The sequence below is a fragment of the Gouania willdenowi genome, chromosome 19, assembly GCF_900634775.1.
Source record: "Gouania willdenowi chromosome 19, fGouWil2.1, whole genome shotgun sequence".
NCBI lineage: Eukaryota > Metazoa > Chordata > Actinopteri > Blenniiformes > Gobiesocidae > Gouania > Gouania willdenowi.
The window spans coordinates 7677887-7705217 of NC_041062.1; the positions used below are offsets into that span (position 1 = coordinate 7677887).

A 27331-nucleotide genomic window follows, 5' to 3' on the forward strand; every position below is an offset into this window, starting at 1 on the left:
TCGAGCGCAGCGAAGGCACTCAGGGTGAAGCGGAGCTCAAGGCTTTGACTTATTCCAGATTAATTACACAAACACACACGTGCACTCGGCCGTGCACGAGCCAAAACACACAGTCAGAGCAACACTGCCACGAATAATCATTTTCATTATCGATTAAGCTGTCAATTATCTGCTGACGGATTCCAGAGGCATCTGAGCTACCAGTGGTCGTGTTGGAGAACGAGAGTTTGGACAGAGCGACGATCCAACCAATAACTGAGCAACGCCCAACGCTGGATGAACCAAACACCAGAACTTTGTCCCAGTGTCACTAGTTCCTGACTTATTTACATCTTGGCTGTGTTGTAAATGTCATTCAAACGTACTACTCTAAATAAGTATGTAGTGCGTTCACATTTGATAAAATGAAAAAAGTACGTGAGCAATACCCAAATCTATACTACATGTATATGGAGACATTTATTAAGTATGCACGGTAATGCACACTAGTCATACTCAATTGCCCCATGATGCATTGCGAGCAGAACGTAAAATTGTTCTGGGACTGGCTTCAAGCTAAAAATCAAACATCTCCTTTTCAAAACAAAAGCATCTCTTCTTGTCTTCAATTAGTTTTTTAACGCTTTTGTAAATAGGGCTCTTGTTTTGAAATTAAACGGAAGTTTGGTCAGTAGCACAATGGAAAGTCTCCAAAAATCTATCAGAAAATGTTGACGAAATGTGTTTCCGAGAGTTTTATGGATCAAATGAGCACATGTTGATATTCCACTTGGTCACTTTCTCACTTGTTTTCAGGACTTTCAAAGATGGAGAATCAACAGATATTTAGCCTCAGTGTGCTTTTGTCGTAGGTTAGAAATGCATCTTGGGAAACTTGGAAGGATACTTTAGTGGAAATGCTCATCATCCTAATCCTCCTAACTATACTTATAGTACATAGTCACATGATTTAAGTACATTACACTTGCACGACAAACATCCTTCCCGTTTAAGAGAGAATAAAGAAACCTTTGTGTTACTCTTTCAATCAATCAAAAGGACAAAGAGAACTTTCAAAGTCTGATTATGGACTAAAAATATTGGCTGTTCCTGTTTGATAACGCTGACATTTATCACACCTGACGTATCAACACTATGTTGATTTACTCAAGCTTCTTCATCTTCTGTTCATTAATCCACCATTTGTTATTTACCAGATAGGAGAGTGTTCAATGTCACACTTTTCCCTCATTGTTTTCCCTTTAAAATGAGTGATTGAAGATGTTTAGATTATATTGTGCCAAACCTCTCCGTTTAGCAATTCTGAAGTATAGATAAAATAACTCAATAACCCAAATAAAGCCTTTTTGGCATGATTTTGGGAAGTTTATTAAATGAGTGATGACATTACACAAAAGCCCATTAAACTGAGTTGAAATGGAGCTGGATGGTAGCATGAGTTAGAAAACAATTAATAATAAGATGAATAGGTAAACTCTAAATAAATATATTATTAATAAAAAAGAAACCAGTCCATTTGCAGTTTTAAAATAGGACTAAAAACTAATTTCAAACAAAGTTTTTCGTTTTTGTGTAACATCAGACCATATGACAAGAAACGCAACGTTGGTGCAGACCAACAAGTACATATTTAACTTTCATTCTTTTAAAATAAACTTTAAAGTATTGCAACATTTCTGTCACTGTTTTTTGTATTAAATCCCTTTTATTTGAGAAATATACTCCATAGTCCTGCTCTCTGACTTCCTGCTCCCATCCCACACAGTTCATTTTAGCCTCAGAGAAACTGTTTGTGAGACTATTTCAGTCGCCCTCTGCTGCCGTTGTGTCATATTTACAGGAGCTTGACCCAGAAACACCAAACGTACACACTCTGCAGATACATCTGATGCTGCTAATGAAGCCTCCCATCTGAAGGTCTGAAGCTAAATGTCGCTAAATGTCATGCGCTGACTGAAGTTGGAGCGCTGCATCTATTCAGGGAGCTGCAGGGCAATGAACTGCATCCTGTGTGAGATGCAACATGGACGAAATCTTACAGGATGGCAGCCAGTGAAGAAATTGTGGTAAAGAATGAAATAAAACCATCTTTTTCAGTGAAAGTTCGTTGTGTGTCTAAAGAAGCTCAGCACACCTGCTGACTGACACACCTATTGGGCGTCAGCGTAGGAAATCAACCCTTAAATCCACTGGTATAACATTTGCTGGGTGTGCATTCAGTCGACCAAATAATCCTACCTCCGTCTCCAAATAGCATGACTTAAACATCCAAATACAATAATAATAACTACAATATTTTGCATTTCCTAAAGAAAATGCAAGTGAGGATGTATAGCTGAAACACACTCATATTTGACTGCTGGAATTAAAAAAAACAACCTGATGTCATCCACCAATCAGGAGCCAGCATTTCCCTGTGCTGACCGTACAACTCCAACTGTAACTGCAACTAAGTAACTGAGGGTGACAAACATCAAAGGAGAGCATGTCCCTCTGGTGGCTCCTGATTGGCTGGTGACAAACATTAAAGGACCATCAGCCGTTACTGTGTGAAGTGGATGGGAAAATGAATGAGAAAATTTCAATGAAAATCCACAATAACTATAGAGTTTCTGTAGTATAGAGAATCTGTAAAAAAAAGTGTGTGTTTTCCCTGTGATAGACTGGTGACCCCTCCAGGGGTGTACCCCGGTCTAGTGCCATTTAAGAGCAAGAGAAAAGCACCAGCAGACCCCAACAACCTTGGACAGGAACAAGCTTTTCCAGCCAAAACGCTCTGATTGGTCAAAATCAGAAGTCATCGTTCAGGACAGCACAATGTATACCAACTGTGAAGACTTCAAATCAAAGGATGCTCAAGGGTTTAAAACGCTCTAGGATTGTTTTGCTCAGATATTCTTCCTCGTTTGGGGGGTATAAAGTGATTAGGAGCACCATAAACACAACCGCTGTTGAAGCGGATTGAACACAGGAAGAATCGACGATGACGTAAAACGCACGGTGCGAAACAGGGCTTTAAATCCACCAAAACCACAGCAACCTGTTGCTGCTCCATAGTTGAATGTTGTGAAAGAACAAACGGAGAAGGAAGGAGTTTCTTAGCACTCTTAAGCACTCGCTTTGACCGATTGTTGAGAGCCTTATCTTCTGGTTTCTGTTTATCTGCCCAAAGTCTCTACTCCAGTAACTCCAGAGGCTGTTTGGAGCAGATCAGAATTTGCACTCTGAACGCAAACCCAGGTGATACATTTATCAGCTGTCCTCCACCCATTCAGGCCGAGACAGTGTGACAAAGCCCTCCTGTGAATATCTGACTTGTACCATGATGTAGTGACCAACTGGTGCCATGTAGGTGGCAGCAGCGCACCTTTGAATGAGAGATCACCCGTGATGGGCAGAGCTCAGAGGGAGAGGAAAAGAGTTTAGGAAACAGAAAATGGCACTACGAGAGTTGATGCTGAAGCTCCCTGAAGCTACCAGCAGCTACCAGCAGCTCCCAGCAGCTCACAGCAGCTCACAGCAGCGCACACTCGACCAGAGCATGTGTAGAACTAAGTGGACTACTGAGAGTGTTGTGATGGTGAAGGAAAACGGTCAAAAAATGGGGCAAGCGTTGAGACTAGGCATGCCCGGGATGAGGAGGAAGTTGTGTGTGGGGAGAATGACGGGGGGAGAGACTTGGAGGAACGCCAAAATACAGCAAGAAAACCCTTTAATTCTGACCCAGATTGCATAATAATACATTTGCCATCAAAAGCCCAATCTCAGTGTTGTTTTTGTAGTTTTATAGAAGGAAACCAATGTTGAGGTGTCACTAAAGCAAAAAAAAAAAATATTTCAAAGTCACTAATAATTTTTTTCAGTAAAAGCCGTTTTTCTCAGCTTTTTGTCACAAACTGGCAATTTGTGTGAAATTTGCCTCTATTCAACTGCTGATTACGGAAGAACAAAACAAGCTAGAAACAAAATAATTTTTTCTGTTGAAAGTAGAGTCTAATCTTTCTTAAAAAATCAGTGAAAAACATCTAAAACGTCTGGCAATATGGGGTTGGCTGCTCTGAAAAGGGCTGGCAGTGAATGAGTTAAAAAGAACACAATCACTTTAACACTTCTTTTCATTGTTCTCCCTCACTCCCTTTCCCTTGTATCTCCCTTCTTCACCCAAGTGTAACACTGCCCTTGCTTTTTCTATATCCTGGAAGCTGCTTTACCTTTCCCCATAGAGGGCTGGCGACGGACACAATTATTCTAACAATTACAATTAACTATTTTGCCATTGCAAGAATAAAACATGCAAATCTGTCGCGAAATGATTGCACTTTGAGTAGTGTTAACCTGCCATCATTTCTAGGAGTGGTGGCCTCAAGATTAAGGATGCTGGGCTTGCAATCGGAGGGTTGCCGGTTCAAATCTCACCCTGTGGGATGTTGAGCAAGCCCCTTTACCCTTAACTGCTCCCCAGGCACCACAAAAATGGCTGCCCACTGCTCCTCGGGGGTGGGTTAAATGCAGAGGACAAATTTCATATCTGTAATAAAATACAGAATATGACCAATAAAGGCGAGAGCCCCGATTTAATTTTTTTTGTACATTTTCAGACGATGTGAACAGGGGTCACGACATTTCTTCAGATCAAAGAATAAAATAAAAATGAAAAGAACCAATGACCTGCTGTAGTCTTTCCATGCAGCAGCAATCTCACAATAAGCATCAGTGTTTTTTAAAATGCGTTATTATAAATCTATCTGTGGGGGGTGTCAGGTTTGCGACCGATTCCCCTCTGAGTATAAACTTTAGTTCACTTCAAATCATTAAATTCCAAGCAAATTACCAACGTATAACAGGGTCCTCCTCTCAGCAGCTAAGAGGCGGAGTCCTAAGGGGATCCTTGTCATCTTCAGTGAGTAATAAATCAAAATAAATTGTATTCTAGAGAAAGTGGGTTGGTTGGGGACAGGTATCTAAAATATTAGGTGCACGCTGCAGCAGGGTACTGGTATGACTCACATCTCAGAACAAGAGCTGCTCCACTAAATCTCTCTCAATTCATACACCCCCACTGTGTCAGCAGCGCTCACATAAAGCACAGGCACCACAGATATAAGAGTCCCTGAAACCGGTTTGTAGAATTCATACCATCACATCACATCCAGTTTAATGGAGAAAGAAACCAGTGTTTGTGCCACAAAAGGCTTTGAACAGGTCGACCTGGCACTATGTGAGTTCTGCGTTCTGCAAAAATCCAGGTTTTCTTGAGCCAAACGTAGAAGAATTCAGAGTTACGTAAGAAAAATAAAAACAGGAATAGAAAGAAAGAAAACAGTACAAGCGGTTGAAGCCAATGATCAGCTCTGCTGGCACAAACAGTTCTCACAAAGTTTTACTGTAATGTTTCATAATATTCAGCAGAACTATGAATCACACCCTGAGCGCTACACTGATCCATGGTCCAAAGTCTTTGAGGCGCATTTTCACCACCATCTGTTTCCATCGCTGGAACTTTTCCCCTGGATCTATCTTTGTTTCTTACACCAGAATGTTTACCTGGAAGTGTTTGTGTTTCCACTGCCTGCCAGAACTTTCCCCCTAGAACTATTTGTGATTCCGCTGGCTAGAAGTTTACCTTGGAACTATCTGTGTTTCATCCACCAGAACTTTCACACACCAGAACTATTTGTGTTTCCAGTGTCCAGAAATTTACCCTGGAACTAGCCGTGTTTCCACTGGCTAGAAGTTTAACCTGGAACTATCTGTGCTACTAACGGCACAACTTTTCCATGGAAATATATGTGTTACAACCACCAGAACTTTGCCATGGACCCAATCTGTGTTTCAACCACCAGAACTTTTATCCGGAAGCATTTATGTTTCCACTGCCAGAACTTTTACTCACATACCTATTTGTGTTTCTACCAGCCAGAGGTTTACCCTGGAACTATCCGTGTTTCCACTGGCTAGAAGATTACCCTGGGACCATCACTATTTCCACCACCAGAACTTTCCCCTGGATCTATCTGTGTTTCAACCACCAGAACTTTTACCCCGGAACTATCTGTGTTTCCACGGCCGAAAACTTCTCCAGGAACTATCCGTCAGACATCAATGGGTCATGGGGCAAATCTATTACGGGGAAAATACCATTAACTAAAAAGTTCCTGGACGTTTTGGTGGAAAAGCGGCTTTTGTAAGATTTCAGACGCAGGATCCAGAGTTGATTATGATTTTGTAACGTTTCTCTTATGTGTGAAATTAATTTAAGGCCACAGAACGGAAAGTAGTTCAGATAGTTCCTGCAAGGCTGTGGAAACATTTCTAGGGTTCAGGTTGGCAGCGGCATTAATCATCTGTAGCTGACCTCATGCACCTGCTGCTGACTATTGAGATATTTGATGATGCTGATGATGCAACTTCTCACATTAGCAAAGAACAAGCAGAGGAACCAGTACCTGTCTGGCCTCAGGTTCCTCCATGCTGTAGTGGGTGCCGGCTGGCCCCTCGCTCACTTTGTCTCCCAGAAGGAAACCCAGGCGCGTCATCAATGTGTTGGCTGCCTCATCCACAGAAGGAGGGGGTCCCAGCTCCTGGCTCGGCTCCCCTGCAGAGGAGGAACAAGTGGGCGAGAGAAAGAGAAACATTTTACTGATTTTACTCGTGTAAACAGAGCATACAGTGTTTTTTTTCTACCATCTTTTTTGCATTAACCACCCAACACAGCAGCACCTGTGCTCAGAACAACAGCTTACCTGTGCTTTCCCTCAGCACGGAGCAGCGCATTACACACACATTCCACAAAAGCCCAACATTTTTAAAGTTCGTATCTTCTCACATGGACCCCCGAAAGCCCTCCAGTCATTTAGAAAATTTTTAAAAAAACACTTCTTTTCCACAGCAACGAGAGACAAAAAGCTTGGCGGACAAACGGCTGCTGCTCCTTCCGCTCACGCTCATTCGTGTTGCAGCTCCAGTGACGTAATGAGATACGCCCGTCACCTGAGTGTGTGTGTGTGTGTGTGTGTGAGAGAGAGAAAAAGTGTGTCTTCTCAAGACAAAGCAAGTGTGTATACACACCTCAGAGGCACGTAGGACTAACAGGATTAGAAAAAACAACAACGAGGAGTAGAGCACACGCACACACACACATATACATACACACATACATATACATACACTGCTGGTGCCAACTTTGTAATAAGACCCGAAACAACAGAAATCCCGTTATGATTTAATCTCGTCACCATGTTGCCTGGTAACAACAACTCCCCCCACCCCATAACATAACAAACCTACTGGTGGTGTCATGTTTTAGGTTTTTTCAGTGTCTCGTAGTGACCTACAGTATTGACTGAGGCTCAAAAAGCTGATCCAGTCTTCAGACACACACAGAAAGAGTAAGTTTAAATAAACACCAGTGAGACTCTCTCTCTCCCACTCCCCCAGCGGAGCAGGTCCAACCGGCCCAGTGAGTAAACTATGCTAAGCTAGGCCCTGACATGACGGTTCCAACCACCACACGCTCACTAACACACACAGCTCTCCTCTCACTACCATCCCTCACAGATTCAGAACTCTCCCTGCACAGACAGGGTCAGACACGTCAAAAAGCAGTGATGAGGAAGAATTAGGTTCAAAACCAGCTTTAAATGAATCAAGAGGGAGATAAACAACATTTTCCAGCTTTATTCATCATTTTACAACTATTCTGAGACAAAACTCATTGGGTTTTAAAGGCGAGGGGTTCTCAACTAGTGAGTCAGGGCCCAAAAGTTACTTACATCTTTTAAACTATCAGAAAACATCTTATTGTTTACTTTTATTTATTAATACTTTGGATAGTTTTTTTTTGTTTTGTTGTAAACTTCTGCTCATTTCCGAAGAGATACTTATTGATTAAAAAAGTTATTTTTAAGTTTTGTTAAATGTTGTATCCTTTAAGCCCCAAAAAAACAACTGCAAAAACCCTCAAAATTATTTCTAAAACACATACAAAATGACATAAAAATATACAAAAGGACAACAATAATGAACAAAACCAAAAATACACAAAATCAGTTCATGAACACAGAAGATGACTACAAATATATAACTGAAAAATACACAAAATGACTCGTAACATACAGAACAACAACAAAAATGCAGGAAATTACAGAAAAAAAATATACAAAGAAAAACTGCAAGAATAAATATAATGACTTGAGAAAACTTACTAAATAAAAATACTAAAAAAGGACAACCATGATAAAAGGAAAACAAAAACACACAAGATACACAAATATACACAAAATGACTCCATAAATGCTTAAGATGAGTATTAAAAAATAACCAAAAAATATACAGACAACAAAAAGGACTAAAAACACAAAAAATATACAAAATTATAGGGAAAATACACAATAATTTCATCTATTGATTATCATTATTCTAAATACTAACACAATAATAATGTTGATAATGTGACATTTTTGTGACCCGTGCCATAAAAAGGTTTGAAAACCTTCAGTGGAGGGAGAACAAAGCTCAGTGACCCATAGCGTCCCTCAGTGACCGTCACAGTTTAGTGTTTCTGAGCAACAACGTTCACATCTGTGCTGCCAACATCTGTGCTGCTAACATCTGTCCTCACTGCACTGTGTACGTACATATCTGTGAACGCGATAACCCGGACACAACGTGTTTGAACTGTTGCCTTCAGGCGGGATAAGAAAGACTCTTCAAACAAAAGCAAACAGGTTCAATGACAGTTTGACTTTTCACAATAAGACACTTGTCGCTTCAATAACAAACTGTCCCAAGTGAAAGTGAGTATTGCAGAATGCAGTTATTTATCATCGTTATTGTTTGACGCTCCGTTGCAGAAGCTGCTGCAGTGTTTACTCGTTCTGCTGCAGGTGCATGAAGACATTTGTAGAATTCCTGCTCCTGCATTTGCAACAGGAAGCTCACATTTGAAGACAGTTTTTTTTTGCAGGACGATGCAACAATATTCAAGGTTAAAATGTTACAGGACCATTTATGCAAAGGCACTAAATCAACTTACTCTCATGTGATTGGCTGGTTAAATAATGGTGTTAATGAGCAGATAAACACAGAATGATGGAGGTTTGTTAAAGAATTCATTCTTAATGTTGGACTTTGATGTTTGGAATTACATAAACCTTATATAAATCTTGATTATCAATTCAAATGAAGTCTGACCATAAAGACAATTTAGGGTTAAATTTGCTGATGCAAAATGCCATAAATACACATTTATTAACAAACAGCTGCACAATATGTGCTATCTTTGTCTTTTTGTCCAATAAGGGACAGCACATGTGAGTGAGGTCTGTAGTGTGCCTTCTTTAGGGGAAGGTCTGGGTTAGAACGCACTCAGAAATCCATCTAACTGTGCTTTTCATGCTGTATTTTAACACAAAATACATGTTCATATTTGGCCAAAATAGAAAACTTGATATACTGTATCTTGAATTTTGATCTATTGCCCAGCCCTATATGCTGCTATTTTGCTTATCTACTGTAACACACACACACACACTTGAAGATGTTTCAACATCTCACATCTAGCCGCACATCTCAGATTTGATCGTATTTCATAATTCTAAACCACACACGTGCGCACACACGCACACACACACACACATGCAGCTGTTCCATTGAATTCCAGAGCTGCAAACGAGACAGACGGTTGCCATGGTAACCACATTTCGATATGTTTCTGTGCGGGCGCATATGCTCCTCCTTCCCTGTTCTGTCCGTGGATCTGCCCCCCCCCATGCACACAGAGGAGACGGGCGGGGGTGTGCATGTGTGTGCATGTGTGTAAATGACACTGGGAGAAGCCTGTGCAATGGCGCTAACTTTAGATTTTAGTTCAGGTAATGAGAATAAAGTGTGTCCCCATGTAACCGCCCCACCCCCCCATTTAAAACCCCCAAACCTCCCAGTTACGAACGATGAGCGATGAGTGAACCATTAAGTCATTAATTAGCAAAATATGATGCTAATAAATACAGCTGGAAATTAAAAATCATTTTTTGTGTAGGAAAATGTGCAATGGTGAATGTAACCTTAATTAAAATACTGCATTATTCATCAATTTGACCTTAAATTCCTCATTTCACCATTTGTCATGTGGATGCAAATTTAAACCGCACACTCTAAATAAAATATTGTCAATTTTAACATAAAATTTAGTATTGTAATTTAATTTTTGATGCATGACAGGGTTCCTGTTTTGTCAGCAGCATTGAACAATTAACAACTTTTTTAATGAGATTTAGCATCTTTAGCATCTATCCAGTAGTTTTCCTGCCACTTGCCTTGTTCTCATTCTCACATATAGCGTTAGCTTGTTAGCATTAGGCCTTGCCATTAAGTCAGATTAATCCACTGCTTATTTAACCTGAATAGATCTTGGTTACAATAATTTTTGATATTAATATTGTATTATTTTGATGTATAAAAAGTCAGAGAGGAGTCAGATAAACCTAATATGTTATTTTATTGAAAACGTATTGAGTATTGACAATAAGAGCAGAAAGATTAACATCCTGTTAATTTAAACTAAAGTGTTGGTTGGACTTTATAAAGAAAAAATGTAAATACATTTGCCATTAAATGTTGTCCAGTATCCAGTTATTTATTTCAGTCACAGTTTTTGTATTAATATTTTTGGCTAAAAAGTTACTGAATAGATTTGGATCGAATCGTTTTAAATTAACTAATATCGACGTTGAATAGAATTGGCAACAACAAATTGTGATTCGAATCAAATCATTGGAAGCCAAAGTTAGCATGTGAAAGTCTAACTGTGCATCGCTTGTCACTTTTCATTCATTTTTGCATGATTTTATACTTAGAATAAGACAGTAATGACGTGACAAAATGATATTAAATATGATATTTTTGTGTATTACATAATAAACGGTAAAATCATGATGCAAAAATGGTTTTATGTGACCACACACTTCTCCATAAAAACTCCTTCAGGTGCCTGTGATGGAGCGACTGGTGTGTGATCTGCTACACATGCCAACCTGCAGCTCCTGTTAAGAGCTATAAGAAGCCCATCTGTCCACCTGAAAGGAACCAATCCAAACCGCCAACACTCCCTCTTTCCCAGACTGGATAGACAGAACCTGTGAGGACCAATCATCTCCTTTCCCTGCTCTACAGATCAACATTTCATCCCTGAACTGTCACATCCAGCAGCAGCAGCTCATAACGGCAAAGCCAAGGTCTGCAGTCACTTTTTCAGGCAATAATCAGAGCAGCGAGGAGGAAGGTGCTGATGCAATGGGCTGAAGAACATAATAAAAAGCAGATAAGAAGATAAACCAAGCCTATCGAGTGTGGATCACCTACTTAGAATCCCCATTGAGCAGAAATTCAGCAGCAGAGGCTGACAGACGGAGAACAATGGGACCAATTTCTCAACCATTTTCCCCTTAAAGTGCAACAGTTACGTCTACTTCTCTGATGTCTCCATACAGCACCACCGACAGAATCCACAAAGATGATGTTCTACAGAGAAGACAGGATGGGAAAGGAGATCCACTCCGATCACTATCCCCGACTGACCCACCTTCCTGTGCCTGAGATGGAGAGGGAGAGGGCGGAAGGATGAGTGGGTGTAGATTTAGTGGGACGGAGATCGGGACCGTCCGTCCGGAGGATTACTGAGGTGAGAGTCAGAGCGCTGAGGAAGGATTAGAGGAAGAGGAAGAGGAAGAGGAGGAGGAGGAAGAGGAGGAGGAGGCATCAGTGGTGAAGCTGTGGGCGTCTGCAGAAATCTGCTTTTATTGACGTTAGTGACGTTGGTTTCCTATATGTGTGTGCCAGACACAGTCTTTGGCTCATGCTGATTATTTATTTAGAGGAACTTAAGATAAAACTTACAGAAGAAGTTACTGTCGACATAATTAATGCAGATTTATACTTATTTAATAAGAAACATTAAACTGCATTGTAAAAGTGAAATAATTATAAATAATACATGAAAAATAAATAAATAATTATCATACTGTATATATACAATTATTTTTCCCAAATATTTTTTTAAACGTATACAAATCATTTTAATAAAATAGTGTTTTTTTTACTTTTACACAAAGTAAAAAGAGTAGATTAAATAAATCTTTTAAAAACAACAAAAAAAAAAATTTCATGTAAGTTAAACCCTTTAACCCCCCATTATACTAAAATATTTTATTTTTTATAAAACAAAAAATGTTGTCATACTTTTTCTAAAGGTTTTTAAATTTGTATTTATTTATTTTTTACTATAAACTCTTTTTTAGGAAAAAGGTCAACATTTTAAACGACTTTTGTGAAATGATCATTTGCAAAAAAGATTGACAAAAGAATAATAATTAAAAAAAAAAAAAAAAAACGTTTTTCTTTTACCTTGTTTTGATATGCAAATATTATTACAACTTTATAAGCAATATCTGTGATGCACATTAATAAATAATACTGATGTATAAAAAATAAATTAGCTTAAAAAGATTCATAATAGTTTAAAAATCTGATTTTTCTTTTTTCTGTTGTTCAGTTTGCAAGAGACCCAATGCAGGACAAATGGTGCTGGGATGGGGGGGTTACCTGGGGGGTTGGAGGTGTGTGTGGGAAAACTGAGCTTTGATTGTGGCGGGGCTGGAAAAGGAAAAGGAAATCATAATCACACATGGACACAGACAGAGATCAGGGAGACAGACGCAGACGGAGGAACTCCACAGAGCTTGTGAAGTAAAGCTGATCAAATGGAAACATACTGAAGGCTTTCTGTGAATCTAAAGGCTCAGACGGAGCTTACGCAGAAGTCATCGAGGAGCGAAGGCAATCAGGCAGAAAACAGCACACGACACACGTCTAAAAGGAAATAAAAGGACACAAAGCTTCTGAAGAGGAGCCAAGTGGGTGTATTCTGATAAAGTGTTTGTAGAAAACAGTGTGCTAAAGAAAGTGTCTGATACTGATCTAACAAATACAAAAGGTAAACCAACTGATTCACTCTGCACAAAGTCAAAATCACAAAAGAACAATAATTACATACAGTTCTGTTCCAGATGTTTGCAGAATCTCACTGTTCTTATGAATGAAGTCACAGAGGAGAAGTCTGATAACTTACACACAGAGAACAAAAATGTTGCAGATTTTAAAGGCATTAAATAATATTTGTTTTTCAATTAAATTATAATAATATATAGAAATTAACTGATTAAATAACTAATATTAACATAAATTTAAATACATTATAAATATTAGTAATTAAAAATAGTTTTTTAATCAAACGTCCTCGAAATGTGTGATGAAAAAATTCATGTAAATATTTTTGATGAAAAAAGTTTAATGCAAAGTTTATCCGTATATCACGATACTAAATAATATTTTTCTTTTTTTAATCAAAAAACATGTTTTATAAGGTTTTTGAAATAAATGTATGCAGAAAAAAATGTGGCATGTGTTAAAGTCACAAACTATATAAAAATATAAGTAAATGAAATTGTTAAATAATAGTTAGTAGAATAATTTAAAAATGATTTGAATACATTTACATAATATTAAGATGATCTTTTTAAATCAAAGTTCTTCAAAACAAATATTTTTATTGAAAAAAGTTTCTATGCAAAGTTTATCCCTTCAACCCCCCGTCACTATACTGAAATATTTAATCTTTTTTAATCAAAAATCATGTTTTTTTAAAAAAGTTTTTTCATTTATTTATGCAAGCACCAGATATAAACCATCTGAAGCAAATTCAGTCATAATTGACTTTTCACAGAATAAATAACACATAAAAACACTGATTTCGTACAGTTTGTCACTGAATGATTTGCAGTTTGTCACTGTTGTGTAAGTTGTAACTTACAAAGGAGAAGTTTTACAACTTTCAACAAGATTATCAACACTTTACAAGGTTTATTTACACCAAAAATATACGTTAAAGAGTTAGACACAGGCCAGCTAATGTATACAGAACTATGTGCACAGCTTATTTGTTCAATCTAATCTTTTTCTTTCTGCACGTGTTAGAGTTTGGGCTTAGCATCATTTACTCTCCGTTGGTTAATCTGGTTAAACAGCGGTTTAAAGTAGATTACACACACTTTGCTGCAAATGTTATCCATTGTGACTATACGAGTGAGCGCGCACGTCCAAAGGGATGTGGCTGTGGTGAAGCAGCGTGGCCAAGTCACCGACAGCCGTGGAAACATCTGTTTGGAGCAGCGGCTACGACTGCCTGAGCAAACACGGGCTTGTGTTGGAGCTTCGTGTTACATCTAATGTCTCTATAATGCATGAGAATGTGTAACAGAGAGAGCTGAGCTTTTGTCTGGAAGCTGCAGAGCAGATGGAGACGAAGGTCCATGTAGAATGAATGTGTGGCCCCTGCAGCACATGAAGGTTCACAGATATCTACTGACTCAAAACTCAGGAAATGTTCATGATGCAGGAATCCAAGTTCAGTGCACTTGGTTTAAATGTTGTGTATGAGTAAATGTGTGTGTAGGATGATTAAAGGTGTCTATATATGCACAAAAATTAGTAATTTTACCATTATTGGGCCCTAGTTTGCACTTCTGTGATGTAAGAAACTGATAATATCCAAGCAAGTGAAAGATATCAGTCCCAACAGGATCTTCGCTTTAAATTTTCTAGATTTTATGACCGATTTCTATTTCATTAAGGGAAATATTATGTAAAAAAGTTTCATCAACAGTTTCACATTAAAAAAGACTGAAATCATGTGATATAAGCACCGGTAAAACTGTGAGCCCCTGCAAATATGTTGAGTTTTATTTCCATAAAGATTCATGTTTTCTCTGTCATTTTCACTTTCCCCCGTGGGTTGAAATGGATGCTCCAAAGGGCCGAATTTGGCCCCCAGGCCATGAGTTTGACACAGGCTTTGGAGCATCAAATTCAGCTCGCTCAAGACAGTAAAAACTATAGAAAAAACATAAAACATTCTGTAAATGACCAACTAATTCAGTTGTAGAGATCTCAGCCACTCAAAACACAAATATTCTAATAAAATTTACAATATTTGCAGAGTTCAGTTTTCCAGTTCTTATATCATATGACGGCAGTCATTTTCAATCTCAAATTCTTAAAATCCCAATCTGGGAAATTTCCCTGAAATTATTCTATGAAATGTCCCCAAAATCAGGGAAATTTAAAGGAGCATAGGGCTGCAAAACTTAAAACATTCATTTTAAGTTTTTGATATGCTAATGGATGATGAAGCGCTCTAAACCAAAGAGAATGAGTCGACACATATTTCTACCTATTGCTTTCAAAAGATTGTGCGATACATTTTGTACTGCTTTTCGGAGTCTGATTTTCCCGCACGGTTCTGCTGACGTGAAGTTGAATGACGCTGATGGTGACGTCAAATGACGCTGGTGCGCGTTCACGACTAAACTACTGTTTGGTTACACAGAGGCATGTGCAGAGGTCTTGCAGTAAACAGTCAATGAATGAAGAGTAAATAAATAACCGTGTCACAGTTAGAGGGTGGATCGGGCCGCATTTTTCAACAGTGAAAAAAACCATTTTTTTTCCTCAAAGAAATGACATATGTACGTTTGTTTAAGTGGAAACCACTAATTATCATCAGCTGTGGCTACTGCAGGAAAGAAAAATGCTGCAGCGCAAACGACACAATGTATCCGAACCGTCAAGTGTTCATCGGATGGACTCCATCCTCTAGTATCAGCTGTGCGCCGTGATAAACAAACAGTTGATGCGCGCCCATGCAGTGGTTGGGCTGATGGCTGCAGTCACACTAACCACTATGGTGTCACTATGGAGTCTATGCTCCTTTAAGTGAACATCCTGCAGGGACTGATATACCTGTACTCAAATACTTTATCATTCATATATGGAAGCGCAAACCAGGGCACATCAATGTTGAATTTGCTCTTTTTACCCAACCTAAAATATGTGGCCCACTTAAGCTCAAAATGGTTCGTATTTGGCCCCTGAACTAAAATGAGTTTAACACCCCTGCTGTGCAGCAATCTCACAAAAAAATAAAACACTTTTTTGTTACTTATTTTAAATCTGTTGGCACCCAGTGTGTGTGCGTGTGTGTGTGATGGATGGCACCAGGCAAATCCACTCATAATGAGCTTATGAATAAATATATTCTGCGTGCATGTGCAGATGCACGTGGCGGAGGAATACTGGTGGTGAAATTTGGATGTGAGGGTGTGAATATGAATATTCATGTGACATGTATGCAAGTGTAAGAGTGAGACTAGCAAGGAGGGGAGAGGGGGTGTGGGGGCGTGGGGGTGGGAATGACAGTGAAAGTATAGCATCTGTAGCCTGTGTAGAAACAGGAGACGCACAAAGACGAGCAAAGAATCAACGCTGGGATTTAGATTCTGTAAAATAAATGTTAAATTGTAAGTGGGCGGATTCATTTCTGTAAAAAGACATCTCAGTTACATCACACACTCACACACATAGGGGTAAACAATGCAGGTAAGGACATGCATGGCCCAGCTGTCTGAAACCTGAGCGTAGCATAGATAAATACAAGCACTGCCCCCCAGTTACCATGGAAACAGCAAAGCACACCTGCCGCTACAAGGAGTAACGTGATTGGCTTGACATTATTTTTGTTCTAGTTTGTTCCCAGTATTCCCCATGCTATCACCTCACTCCGCCACACATTCAATATCGGCAGGATTTGGATCATTTCGTATAAACCCCAAAAAAAAACATTTTCATTTTCATGCCATTTTTTTCCCTTTTAATGCATTTTTTTGCGATATTACTCCCATTTCTGCCACTTCTCCATTAAATTACAAAGCTTATTCCGCAAATGCAGACATTTTCGACATTTATAAATCCTTTCCACCACTTTTCCCACCTAATGTTTCATATGTTGACCCATTATTGTCACTTTTAACCTCTTTTCACCACATTTGTGTTTATTTTGGCCAATTTAACCAAATTCACGATTTGAAATGTCCATTATTTGCCAGTTTCAACTAATTTTCCCTGCATTTTTAAATTCCATTACCCACAGTTTGCAACTTTAACCCAATTTCTGTGGTTTTTAAAAGGCAGTGGCTATCTGTATGGTTGCCGTATCAATATACCGACGGAGCGCCCCTCATTGGCCAGTTTAGGTCAAGTGATAGGTCAGTCATTGGCCAGTTTAGGTCACGTGACTAAGACTAAACCTTACCGTAAACCAAACCCAAAAAATTGTTGTGATATAGGGTTATAACCTAACCCTAACCCTAAACCTAAGACGCTACGTACTTGTACTTCGGTAAACATACCAATAGCACCGGGGGTTGTCCGTACAGCAACCGTACGAATAGACACTTTCTTTTATAAATCCCATTTCACCACCTTTTCCACCATTTTTGGTAATTTCTACCCACTTTATTTCTGCTTAAATCAAGGATTTACATCTTTAAAATGACTAATAAACTCTCTGGCACCTGTATTTTGGGGGTCGCAAGCTGAAAAGGTTAAAAACCACTGGTCTACAGTACTCCATATCCTACAATGCAATGCACAGATTTTTTCCCACAATGTCAATGAGAGTGTTTACAGTGGAGATAAAAAAAAAAAAGTTTTGAGCACCATTTTACTTGAGTGAATGATCTTTGACTTATTCATCTATGAGGCCAATACTATGTCTTTATCTGATAGAAAAATGTATCGTCTCCAGCAGCTTTAAGTAAGGCTGTAAAACATGACGCTTGGTTCATTCTAAGTAGGGTGTCAGAGCCAGAGGCTTCATGCGTGTCTCACGTTGACATGTTAAACACGCCAACCAGATGTTGCTGACAGTCAGCGGTAAACGTAAGACCATTAGCCTGGCTGCTTCTGCTGCTTCTGTGTATGCGCCAGAGTGCGTCTGCACACCAACGTGTGTGTATCTGTGTGTGTTGTGAAAGCCTTGGGAGGATTAACAGAGCAAGGTAAAGCGCTGGCAGAATTTTAAGAAGGCAAAAGAAGAGGCTAATGCTCTGAGAACGCTCATTAGCGGAGCTTTTCCCAACACAAAGAGCTATTAATTTTTGCACTTTACTAGGGTTTTTCGGCCCTAGATCTACATTGAAACAGAAGAGATGGTCAGTTAAAGAGAAACATCCCAGTGAAGATAATCTATGATGCCTTTTTTGCGCCTGGAGCATTATGGCTCATACAGACCTATTCAGGCTGGAAACACCAGCAGAGTAAAGAGAAAAGATTATCATCGTTAATAACGCCTTCGATAACAACGTTTGTCCTTCGCCCTGGTTCCCCTCTGCAGACGACAACCTGCCGTAACCTCAGCTTTGAACCCAGACAGACAAAGAAAGCTTCTTAGAACGCACCTTCTTCCATTAGGAGCGCTCTGAACTCCAGTGGCTTCAAACCCTTTTCCGAGCCCGCTTTTTATTCTTTGACATGTTTGCTTTTAAACATGGGATCATGAATGTAATTAATTCCGATGTAAATAATTTTAAGGACATCCCATGCACTTTGGTCTCAGAAAATTCAGAAATTTTTACCAATTTTTCCGTGATTATTCAATAGGCACACTGTACATTTTATTTATGTAAGTGTCGATCTACGGGCGTCTTTATTTTTCTTCCATTTTCAGCTTCTAATATCTCATGAAATACTGTACACCACATAGGAAACTCAATTTTGGTATTGTAATACAGCTCCACCTACTCTCTCAGAATATACAAAAAGATCTGCAATACATTCTATCTGGTGAACATGCCAACTCCTGAAAATTGGAATAAAGTTTGTTGGGGTTTGTGGCTGGAACATGTTTGGGCCTTCAGTAAACATCTTAGCATATGCCTCAGCTGTAATATGATCAGCTTTGAGCTATGTACAGAGACTGTACACATCACAAATGATTAGTCACATATATGCATTGGTTCTTGGGTAACAGGCTCTTGAAATCCGAAAAAAATCTTTTTTTTTTTACTATTTTTAGTGGCCCGTAACTGCATGTTGGAATGTAAGAAAAAACATCTGATATCTGTTTTAGTTTATAGTATAAAGATTACCCTTAAGATAAAGATTTTTGTTTTTGCGACCCAACTTTGGGGTTATTTCACCACTCAAATCCTTTACATGAGGTCATTGTAGCTTGGGTGTGTCTTAGAATAATTTATTGTTTATTAGTTTTTCACTTTTTCCCGAAACCCGGCAAACCTTTTTCCATTTTTGAGGGTCTGGCATGTCCGCCAGACAGAATTTATAGCAGATATTTTTGTATATTCTGAGAGAGAAGGTGGAGCTGTATTATTATACCAAATTGCAGTTTCCTATGTTGTGTAGTTTCTGAGATATTGAAAGTTGAAAAAGGAAGAAGAATAAGAACTCGTGAAAATTGACACATAACCCACCTCAATAAATCTCAAAAGGTATTCATCCAATCAAAATAAAAATGTTACAGTGTGTCTATTGAATAATCACGAAACAACTGGTAAAGATTTCAGAATTTTTTGACAGAAGTGATTGGGCAATTTGTTGAAATGACATGGAATGACCCTTTGTTCAGTTGCGGAACGGTTTGAGGACAAGTGTTTTGGCGCAAGATTCCCTGACATCGTTAAAACTCATCGTGTATCTCCTTCCTTCATCGTAGGATCTGGTTAATAAATCTAAGCATTTTCAGGCCAAGGTTTCTGTTCAGCTGTCTACTCTCATGCACGAACCCATTATTCCTGATGTAGCCTGGCCTTGTGACTCAGCTGTAGAATCACAGCAGCTGTTGTTAGCGCTGATACATTCAGACACACTTAACTCTCTTAAATAATGGGTTCATTGCATGGCGTCATAGAAGAACAACCGAGTCTGCTGATATGTCCTTCCTTCACTCCCATGAAAAGCAAAGAGGATGTTACGTTAGAGCGACGCTCTGAAAAGAAAGAAAAAAAGCGAGCGCTGCATAATTTTCCAAGGACATTACTCGATACAGCGGGCTAATAATAGCCCGGTTCCCTTGACCCTGATCCCAGCAGGAGCTCAGGCTCTTGAATGGGTATTTATAATCTCACAGCTATTCTGCATTGGCGACCCATGACTGGCATTTTTTCCTATTTTCTACAATAGAGTTCTTAGAAAAAAAGCAGAAATACTGGATCCCGAATCGCTTACATTTCCTGCTTTCACTAGAGTTTACCAAGAATCTGCAACATTGTAAACTATTTTTTCTACATTCCGACAAACGACATTGACGGAGATTCATGAATCAAAAGTTAAAGGTACTTGAGAATGCCACAAAGATGACAACCAAGAAACAAGACATCGTCACCCACGGTGGTTAAAAGACTTTGCTTGGCTAGAGAACGATCAGGCCACAAATTTTGTAAATACACTAACGGTTTGGTTTACTAGTGCGCGAGTATACTTTACTATTGCAGTAAAAAGTGTGACTAGTTCTACTAGTAAGACTTTAACACTAATAAGGTGGTGTAGAAAAGCACATTCAGACTTGTTGTTGGCTTTCAAACAAGCCAACCAATCAGGGAGCTGGATTTGGTTATAATCCCTCCTTCGTCATTGGCCATAGATCTACTAGTACTACAAGTAAACTAAAATGTTAGTGTACGAGTAAACAAAAAAATGGTTTTACTCGTAAAAGATTTTGAGTATAGCTTAGAAACAAAATCGTCTACTTATATATGGACCAAAATGGTAATATACGATACAAATCGCGATATTTTTCATTCAAACAAAGCCAGACAAGACAATTCAGGGCAAAGGAACATTTATTAAGAAACAGCTGCATAATATATGCCACGTTTGGGCTTTTTCTCCTCTAAGGGACAGCATGTGTGAGTGAGTACTATAGTGTGGCTTGTTTAGGGGAAGATCTGGGTTAGGACCATAGACTGTAAAAAGAATGGACAGGATAAGCTGCCTGGTGGAGTGAAGCTGCAGTATAGGTCTAAAAACGGGATTTTACGTCATATATGATGATGATTGACAGCCGCAGATCTTGCATAGCTCTCTTTGTGAATAGCAGTTACGCCGTGAAGGAAAGCCGAGACGCCTTTAAACTAGATATTTGAGTTGAAATATATGCACTAACCTCTATGATCTGAGAAAGTTGTTGGTAGAATTTCCAGCAGGAAAGATACTTATGCCCTTGGCGTAGCTGGGGTTGCGTAAGTCATCAGGGCACTACGCTAAATGGGCGGGGCATGTTACTAGGGCTCCTCCCACCGGACCCTACTGCTCAGACTCTGGCCCCAAATGACGTCAAATTTGCAAGATGGAAGCACCCCTACGCTCCGTATTTGGCTTCAAGCACGTTGAGTGGGAACAGCTACAGTGCACGCCCACTGGTTAGGACGCACAAAGAAATCCATGTAACTGAGCTTTTCATGCTGTATTTCAATACAAAATAAGCTATAATATATATATATATATATAAAAAGGTGATAATGTCAATTTCAATATCGCCACAATACAAAACTTGATATATTGCCCAGCCCTACTACTTGTAGACAAATTTGTGTGACTAGTAGTACTAGTAGACTTGAAATATGTTAGTAGAAAAAGCTCAACTTTGCTAGTGCTACTAGTGACATTTTTTACTTCACTAGTAAAGTGTACTCAGACAATAGTACACCAAAATTGAGTACATGCGCTCCAAATGTGAGCACTAGTAGAGCTTTACTGTGGTTGATATCACTAATATCACATTTATGTTTAATGTTGCAGAACAAAACACATTTTTAAGGAGTCACAATAAGACTCATCACCTGCAGAAGTGTTCACTGCATCCAGTTTAGGGGTGTCCCGATCCAATATTGATATCGGATATCAGTCCGATATCAGCCAGAAAAAAAGTATGTATGATTCGTGTTGATATCGTATCGACATTGGTATCGACCAATACGCAGGGCTGCAAAATATTGGTATCGTATTGGAAGTGAAAAAGTTGTATCGGGACATCCCTAATCCAATTTGTCCCATTATTAAAGCTTCCCAGTGGTCATCCTACCCTGGTCCCCTGTGGTTCTAAACCCTGCTGGACAGGGACTCTACAGGACCTTGGATTCCTGAATAGAACAACAGTAATAGAAGATGGATTGGTGATTTGAAAATACTTCCTCTCAGGTGGTGATTTGAATCCAAACTGAAAGATACTGAAGTAACAAAGCAGACTGACTCAAATGATGCTCAGAGTGTAACTGGTTCATCGACTGAAGGCATTCGGGCTCATTTGGTGTTTTCCTCAGAGATGTCCACCAAGAAGCTTCAGCAAATCAGAACTGACAGCTTGGCCCAGTGAACGTCAACGCAGACAAAGTCACTTTGTGTCTGTTTAAGGTCAATCAGAAGCCGGAAGCTCATTGGTAGGAAGTCTCGCTACTTCATTTGGATTGTTGTCGACTTGATTATGTCAGACTGATATAAAAGGCTGAAACCTGTTGGTTAGCTGGACCAGTGACAGGAGTTTCTGCAGCTGGTAGTGGTGAGTCTTTGTCAGTAAATCCATGGGAATCATTTGTTCAGCTTTTCATGTACCCCACTGCTCTGTTTTATAAGAAAACCAATTTAAAGGCTATTAATAGCAGACTGCAGACTAAGCTTTCCCACTCGCCTGTTTGTGTCAAGGTATACTGCTGTATAACAGAACTACACGTGAGTCACAGGGAAATGTGCTAACATGGTAGCCAACATCGACTGTGTTTAATGTATTATTAATGAAACCATGAAGTACTTTTCTGAACTATTTTATTCCTGAAAAAACAACTGACAGGTCGTAGCCATTGTGCAACACAACCACGTTGTATCAGGGCCACTGGTTTGCATTATCTGATACTTTATTTACTATTTCTTGTGCTTTTCTCTACATTTCTTTCCTATCCTTTTGATTTATTACTACAGACAACACATTGATAAAAATCTGAGCTACGTTTGAAGCTGTTATTGAGGTATTTTTATTACCTAGAGATAATACGCGGAAAGAGTGGGAAACAGTTAGGGGATGCAAGCTGAGGCTCAATCACCCTGTAGCTGGCCACCTTTGATGAGGTTGTCTAGTGTTGAAAAGGCTGAAACCCCCTCTGATTCTCTCAAATGGTAAACCTCTGGAAGGTTGAACATCACGTCTTATGGTTAATGATTTGCAAAGCGCTGCGGATCGCTTTGATGGAATTATAGTGATTCTCGGGAGGATAAACTGACGGCAAGTCTAATGCAATTCGGGTACAAGACTAGCTCATGAAAAACTAAGAATGATTCCAGCAAGTTGAATAATATGTTAAGATTTGATTTATTCAGACAACTTTTATCAGGTAAATTTACTTTGAAATGTGCTTTAATTACACATCAAAGCAATCATTTAATGTGTCCTTATGAGTTCTTCCTGCAGATGCCTCTGAGGAACACTGACAATTGGCAGTCGAAACACATCAGTCAATTTCCTGAAAAAAGTTGCCTGAATAAATGAAACCATAACATATTAGAAGAAAGAATGGTTCACTTTGGCAAAATCTTAACGCAATTTCATTGTTTTTTTGAGTTCTGAAATAAACCATGTGGGTAAGCAGGATTAACTGGTCTAGTCCGTCTTTTAATTGGTATATGGAAGTAGTTTTGTGGGAGGGTTTTAATTGCAGGTTTAATAGTGGCTGGTTGGTTATGGAGCCGATGACATCACCTACTGTATATAGATAGATAGAGACAACGCCTCAGTGTTTTCCCATGACAAAAGATTGTAATTCTAGATCCCACGCAAGTGGACTCTACCCTCGATTGATGACTAATTTAAACTCTGTGCTGCTTTTTTAAACAGAATTATTAGATCACAGGGAGACAATTTCAGATGAAATAACTTGTTTTCGAGTGTAAACGTCTCTTATGAAAGTGAAGGATGCTAAAGGCCAGTGCTGTCGTCAGTGCTGGATTCATGACTAAGGTGTCATACTTAGCACACGGTGTGCCCACCCTCTACAGCAGAAGTGGGCAACTTCCATCACAGCAGGGGCCACAAAAATGTGTTTGTTTGATGGAAGGGCCACATTATCAACATTTATGTCAGCATTTAGAATAATGACCAATCTGAGCGTTAACAGGAAAAAACAAAGTGTTTTCCTTGTACATTTGTGTGTTTTTTTGTCATTCTGTTTGTTTGTTGCATTTATGTTGTCCTTTAGTGTATTCTTCCTGTAAAGTGTATATTTTTGGAGTCATATTGTGCATTTATGTTGTCATTTTTCATTTTTTGGAGTCATATTGTGTATTTTTGTTGTCGTTTTGCTTGTTTGTTAGTACTGGGGGTTTGCAGAGTAATTTTTTGTGTTTTTCTTGTCTTTTTGCTAACTTTCATCATTTTCGGTAATTTTGTATATTTTTTGAGTCTTTTTGTGTTTTTTTGTTGCCATTTTAGGTTATTTGTTGTCAGTTTGTTCATTTCTGTAGTAGTTTGGTGTGTTTGAGTATTTTCTGTGTTTTTGTTGTCTATTACTGTATTTTTTTTGCAATGTTGCAATTCTATGTATTTTTAAATGTATTTTTGCTTTTGTTTCGTGTGTTGAGTAATTTTTAGTTTTTCTCATATTTTTGCGTAATATAATGTATATATTTTTTTGTCATTTTGTGTATTTTTTTTGTTGTCGCTCTGTGTTTTTCGGAGTAATTTTGTGTATTACTGTGTAATACACAAAATTAAAAAGTAGTACACAGTATTACTTTGTAATACCGTGTATTTTTCTGCAATGTTGTAATTCTTTGCATTTTTAAATGTATTCTCGCTTTTGTTTGTGTTTCTCTGTCATTTCGTATGTTATTTACTTTGGGGGCCTAATACAATTAGACCGAGGGCTGTAGGTAGCCCCCGGGCCGCCAGTTGTTTGCTCTACAGAGTTACTCATGAGGCTGCTTTTTGTAATCAAAAGTGAGTGGAAAAACGGGACTATCACTATTAAATGAAAGGTTAGACACTGTACTGTCTGCTAGCATAAATCAGATGATAATCCAGTAAGTGAACGACTCTCCGTGAGCGTTGGAGGCCTTTGCGTTCAAAGCAGACCACAGGAGGATGCTCCTTAAACAGTCTGTGGTATTTATTTCATAACTCACCTTAAGCCTCCAGACCATTCGTCTGACACATGCTCAAGGGCCAATGCAGGAGGGAAATTGAGCCATTACATGAATCAATATCACTCTGAAGGACCGCAAAGGGTACAGTATACACAGGTAAGTGCTCGATAGAGAGGCCTACAAATCAAGCTGGGTTAAAGTGACGTGTCCTGTGAATAAAAATGAACTCACAGACAGCAACGGAAACTCTAAAGGGGGGAAGCTTTGATTAGCGCGACCTTGGAGGAGACATATTGGAAGACAGAATCTGACATACGGGTTATCTATGAAAACTATCACGTTTAGGCTTTGGTGCAGAAGGTAAAAGCAGCTAATAACTAGTGTTTACTATGACCATATTTTGAAGGTCTGGGTCTTGGCTTGGTCTCAGAATGTCTTTGTCAGACACCAAATATATCGTATTCTCAGATATTTAAAATAATTCTGAACTTATCAATGGCTTTTAAATACATACAATGATTTATGCATGTTGTGCTTTGAAACCTTGTTTTTGTCCATCAAACGTATTTAAAAGAAAACTAAAATGAGAGCGAGAGAATACTCTAACTGTTCAACCTCATCATGGTTTTTAAAATAGCTTTTTATGGTCTATGTTTTGTCTTGGGTTTGATCTTGACTTGGTCTCGACACCCAAAAGTCTTTATAGGATTGGGATTAGAGACACTTTTCTGTCTTATACATTAGCGTGGATAGATGTAGATTAAAAGTTATATTTTATGTAAATATTCACTTACTGAAGTTAAAAGGTAACAAAACAAAAGGCTGGGTAACACCTGAGGTCTCAAATTTAACATCATTAGGGTGTCCAATTATCTAAGATAACGGAAAACATGCGGGAATCACATAAATGACCTAACATAACAGCTACATGGCAAAGAATATTGCCTAGCAAAAATTTTTTAGTCTTCTTTTTGAATGAATATTATTATTACACAGAAGTCAAGGAAACCTCAAAGGAAACATCAAAGCAATCAGCACACACCTCCGACGAAGACTGGCAGTTGTCTGAATAAATGGAACCAAAACAAAGTATTAGTATTTCTAATGGTCCAAAATCATTTATGTTAACTTAGATTTAAAGTCTAGAATTCAAATTGATTTATTTAAACTTGCTAACTTCATTTTAAGGCTGAGTTCTGCAGCGACGTCACATCCTCTAACCCCTAATGGTTTTTTCTGAAAAACAAATTGATTTTCTATCAAAGTGATGTTTTTTCCACCCTTTTATCTGAACGACAGCTGACAATGAGCTCATCAAAGCCACCGAAATCACCTGAGAGCGAGAGTAGCAACAGCAGCAGCCACAACAGCAGGGGAATGAGCTCTAAGGTGAACGGTGACGGTGGTATATTGAGACATTTTGTTCTGTTCGCACATGAAAAAAAAATAAAATAGACGTCCACTGGGAGGGAGAAAGAGAGAGAGAGAGAGAAAGAGGAGGATCCATGGTCCCCAACCATATGCTACGTATGAGGAGGAAAAGTGAGACGACCAAGAACCATTAGCCGCCCACAGCTTGTGCTTGGACGCACACATACACACGCACTCAAAAGACAATTGAACGCTCACCCACGCTAACGCACAAAAACACAGCGTCACACTGTGGTTGATTCACAGCTCCTTAAGCCTACACTAGTGGTTCACAATCTTTTTTGTCTCATTTTGCACTTTTGTCAAATCATGTAATGCACCCCCTCTTCATATCAAAGGTCCCCTCTCAAATATTTAATATGCAGTTTTATTTGTGGAACAGTGGGCTCTCCTAAACCACTAACTGTGTCTCCAACCATGGTTCTCTAAGGCTTAATCTACAAATTCAAAACATTGAGTGTATTTTAAAGTGGAATTCATTTAAAAAAAATACCATGCAACCTTTATGTGATTCCTTTAATAGTAAGTAAATATGGTCTTCTTTGTAAATTGTAGCTAATTATTGTCTCGTATTGTCAGAAGTGGGATAAAATGGCCTCTACAGCGTAACATAATAATTTTTCAATAAATCACAAAAACATAGTATTTTATTGAGCAATAGTACTGTAAGTTTGTGATGAATTTGTTCAAAAATAGCCTAAAAAGGAACTAGGAACATTTCCTGATTATTTTTAAATTAATTGTTAACTCTTTCTGAGTACCCCCCCCGCAATGTGCTCATGTACCCCTAGGGCAGACATGGGCAACTGGCGGCCGGGGTGCCACATGCGGCCCACGGTCGAATTCTGTGCGGCCCCCAAGA

At 38.8% G+C, this 27331-nt stretch overlaps 1 protein-coding gene across 8 annotated transcripts in view; it reads right to left on the minus strand.

The window, feature by feature from the left end:
• Positions 1–27331, minus strand: part of tanc2b (tetratricopeptide repeat, ankyrin repeat and coiled-coil containing 2b) — a 179524-nt gene that overhangs the window by 48229 nt on the left and 103964 nt on the right. For 7 of the 8 annotated variants that reach the window (XM_028476874.1, XM_028476878.1, XM_028476877.1 and 4 more), the window contains one exon: positions 6447–6595. In XM_028476874.1, coding sequence (XP_028332675.1) covers positions 6447–6595 — 149 coding nt within the window. Of the gene's footprint in view, positions 1–6446; positions 6596–6743; positions 6995–27331 lie in introns of those variants that run through there. The other variant, XM_028476881.1, reaches the window with a different exon arrangement.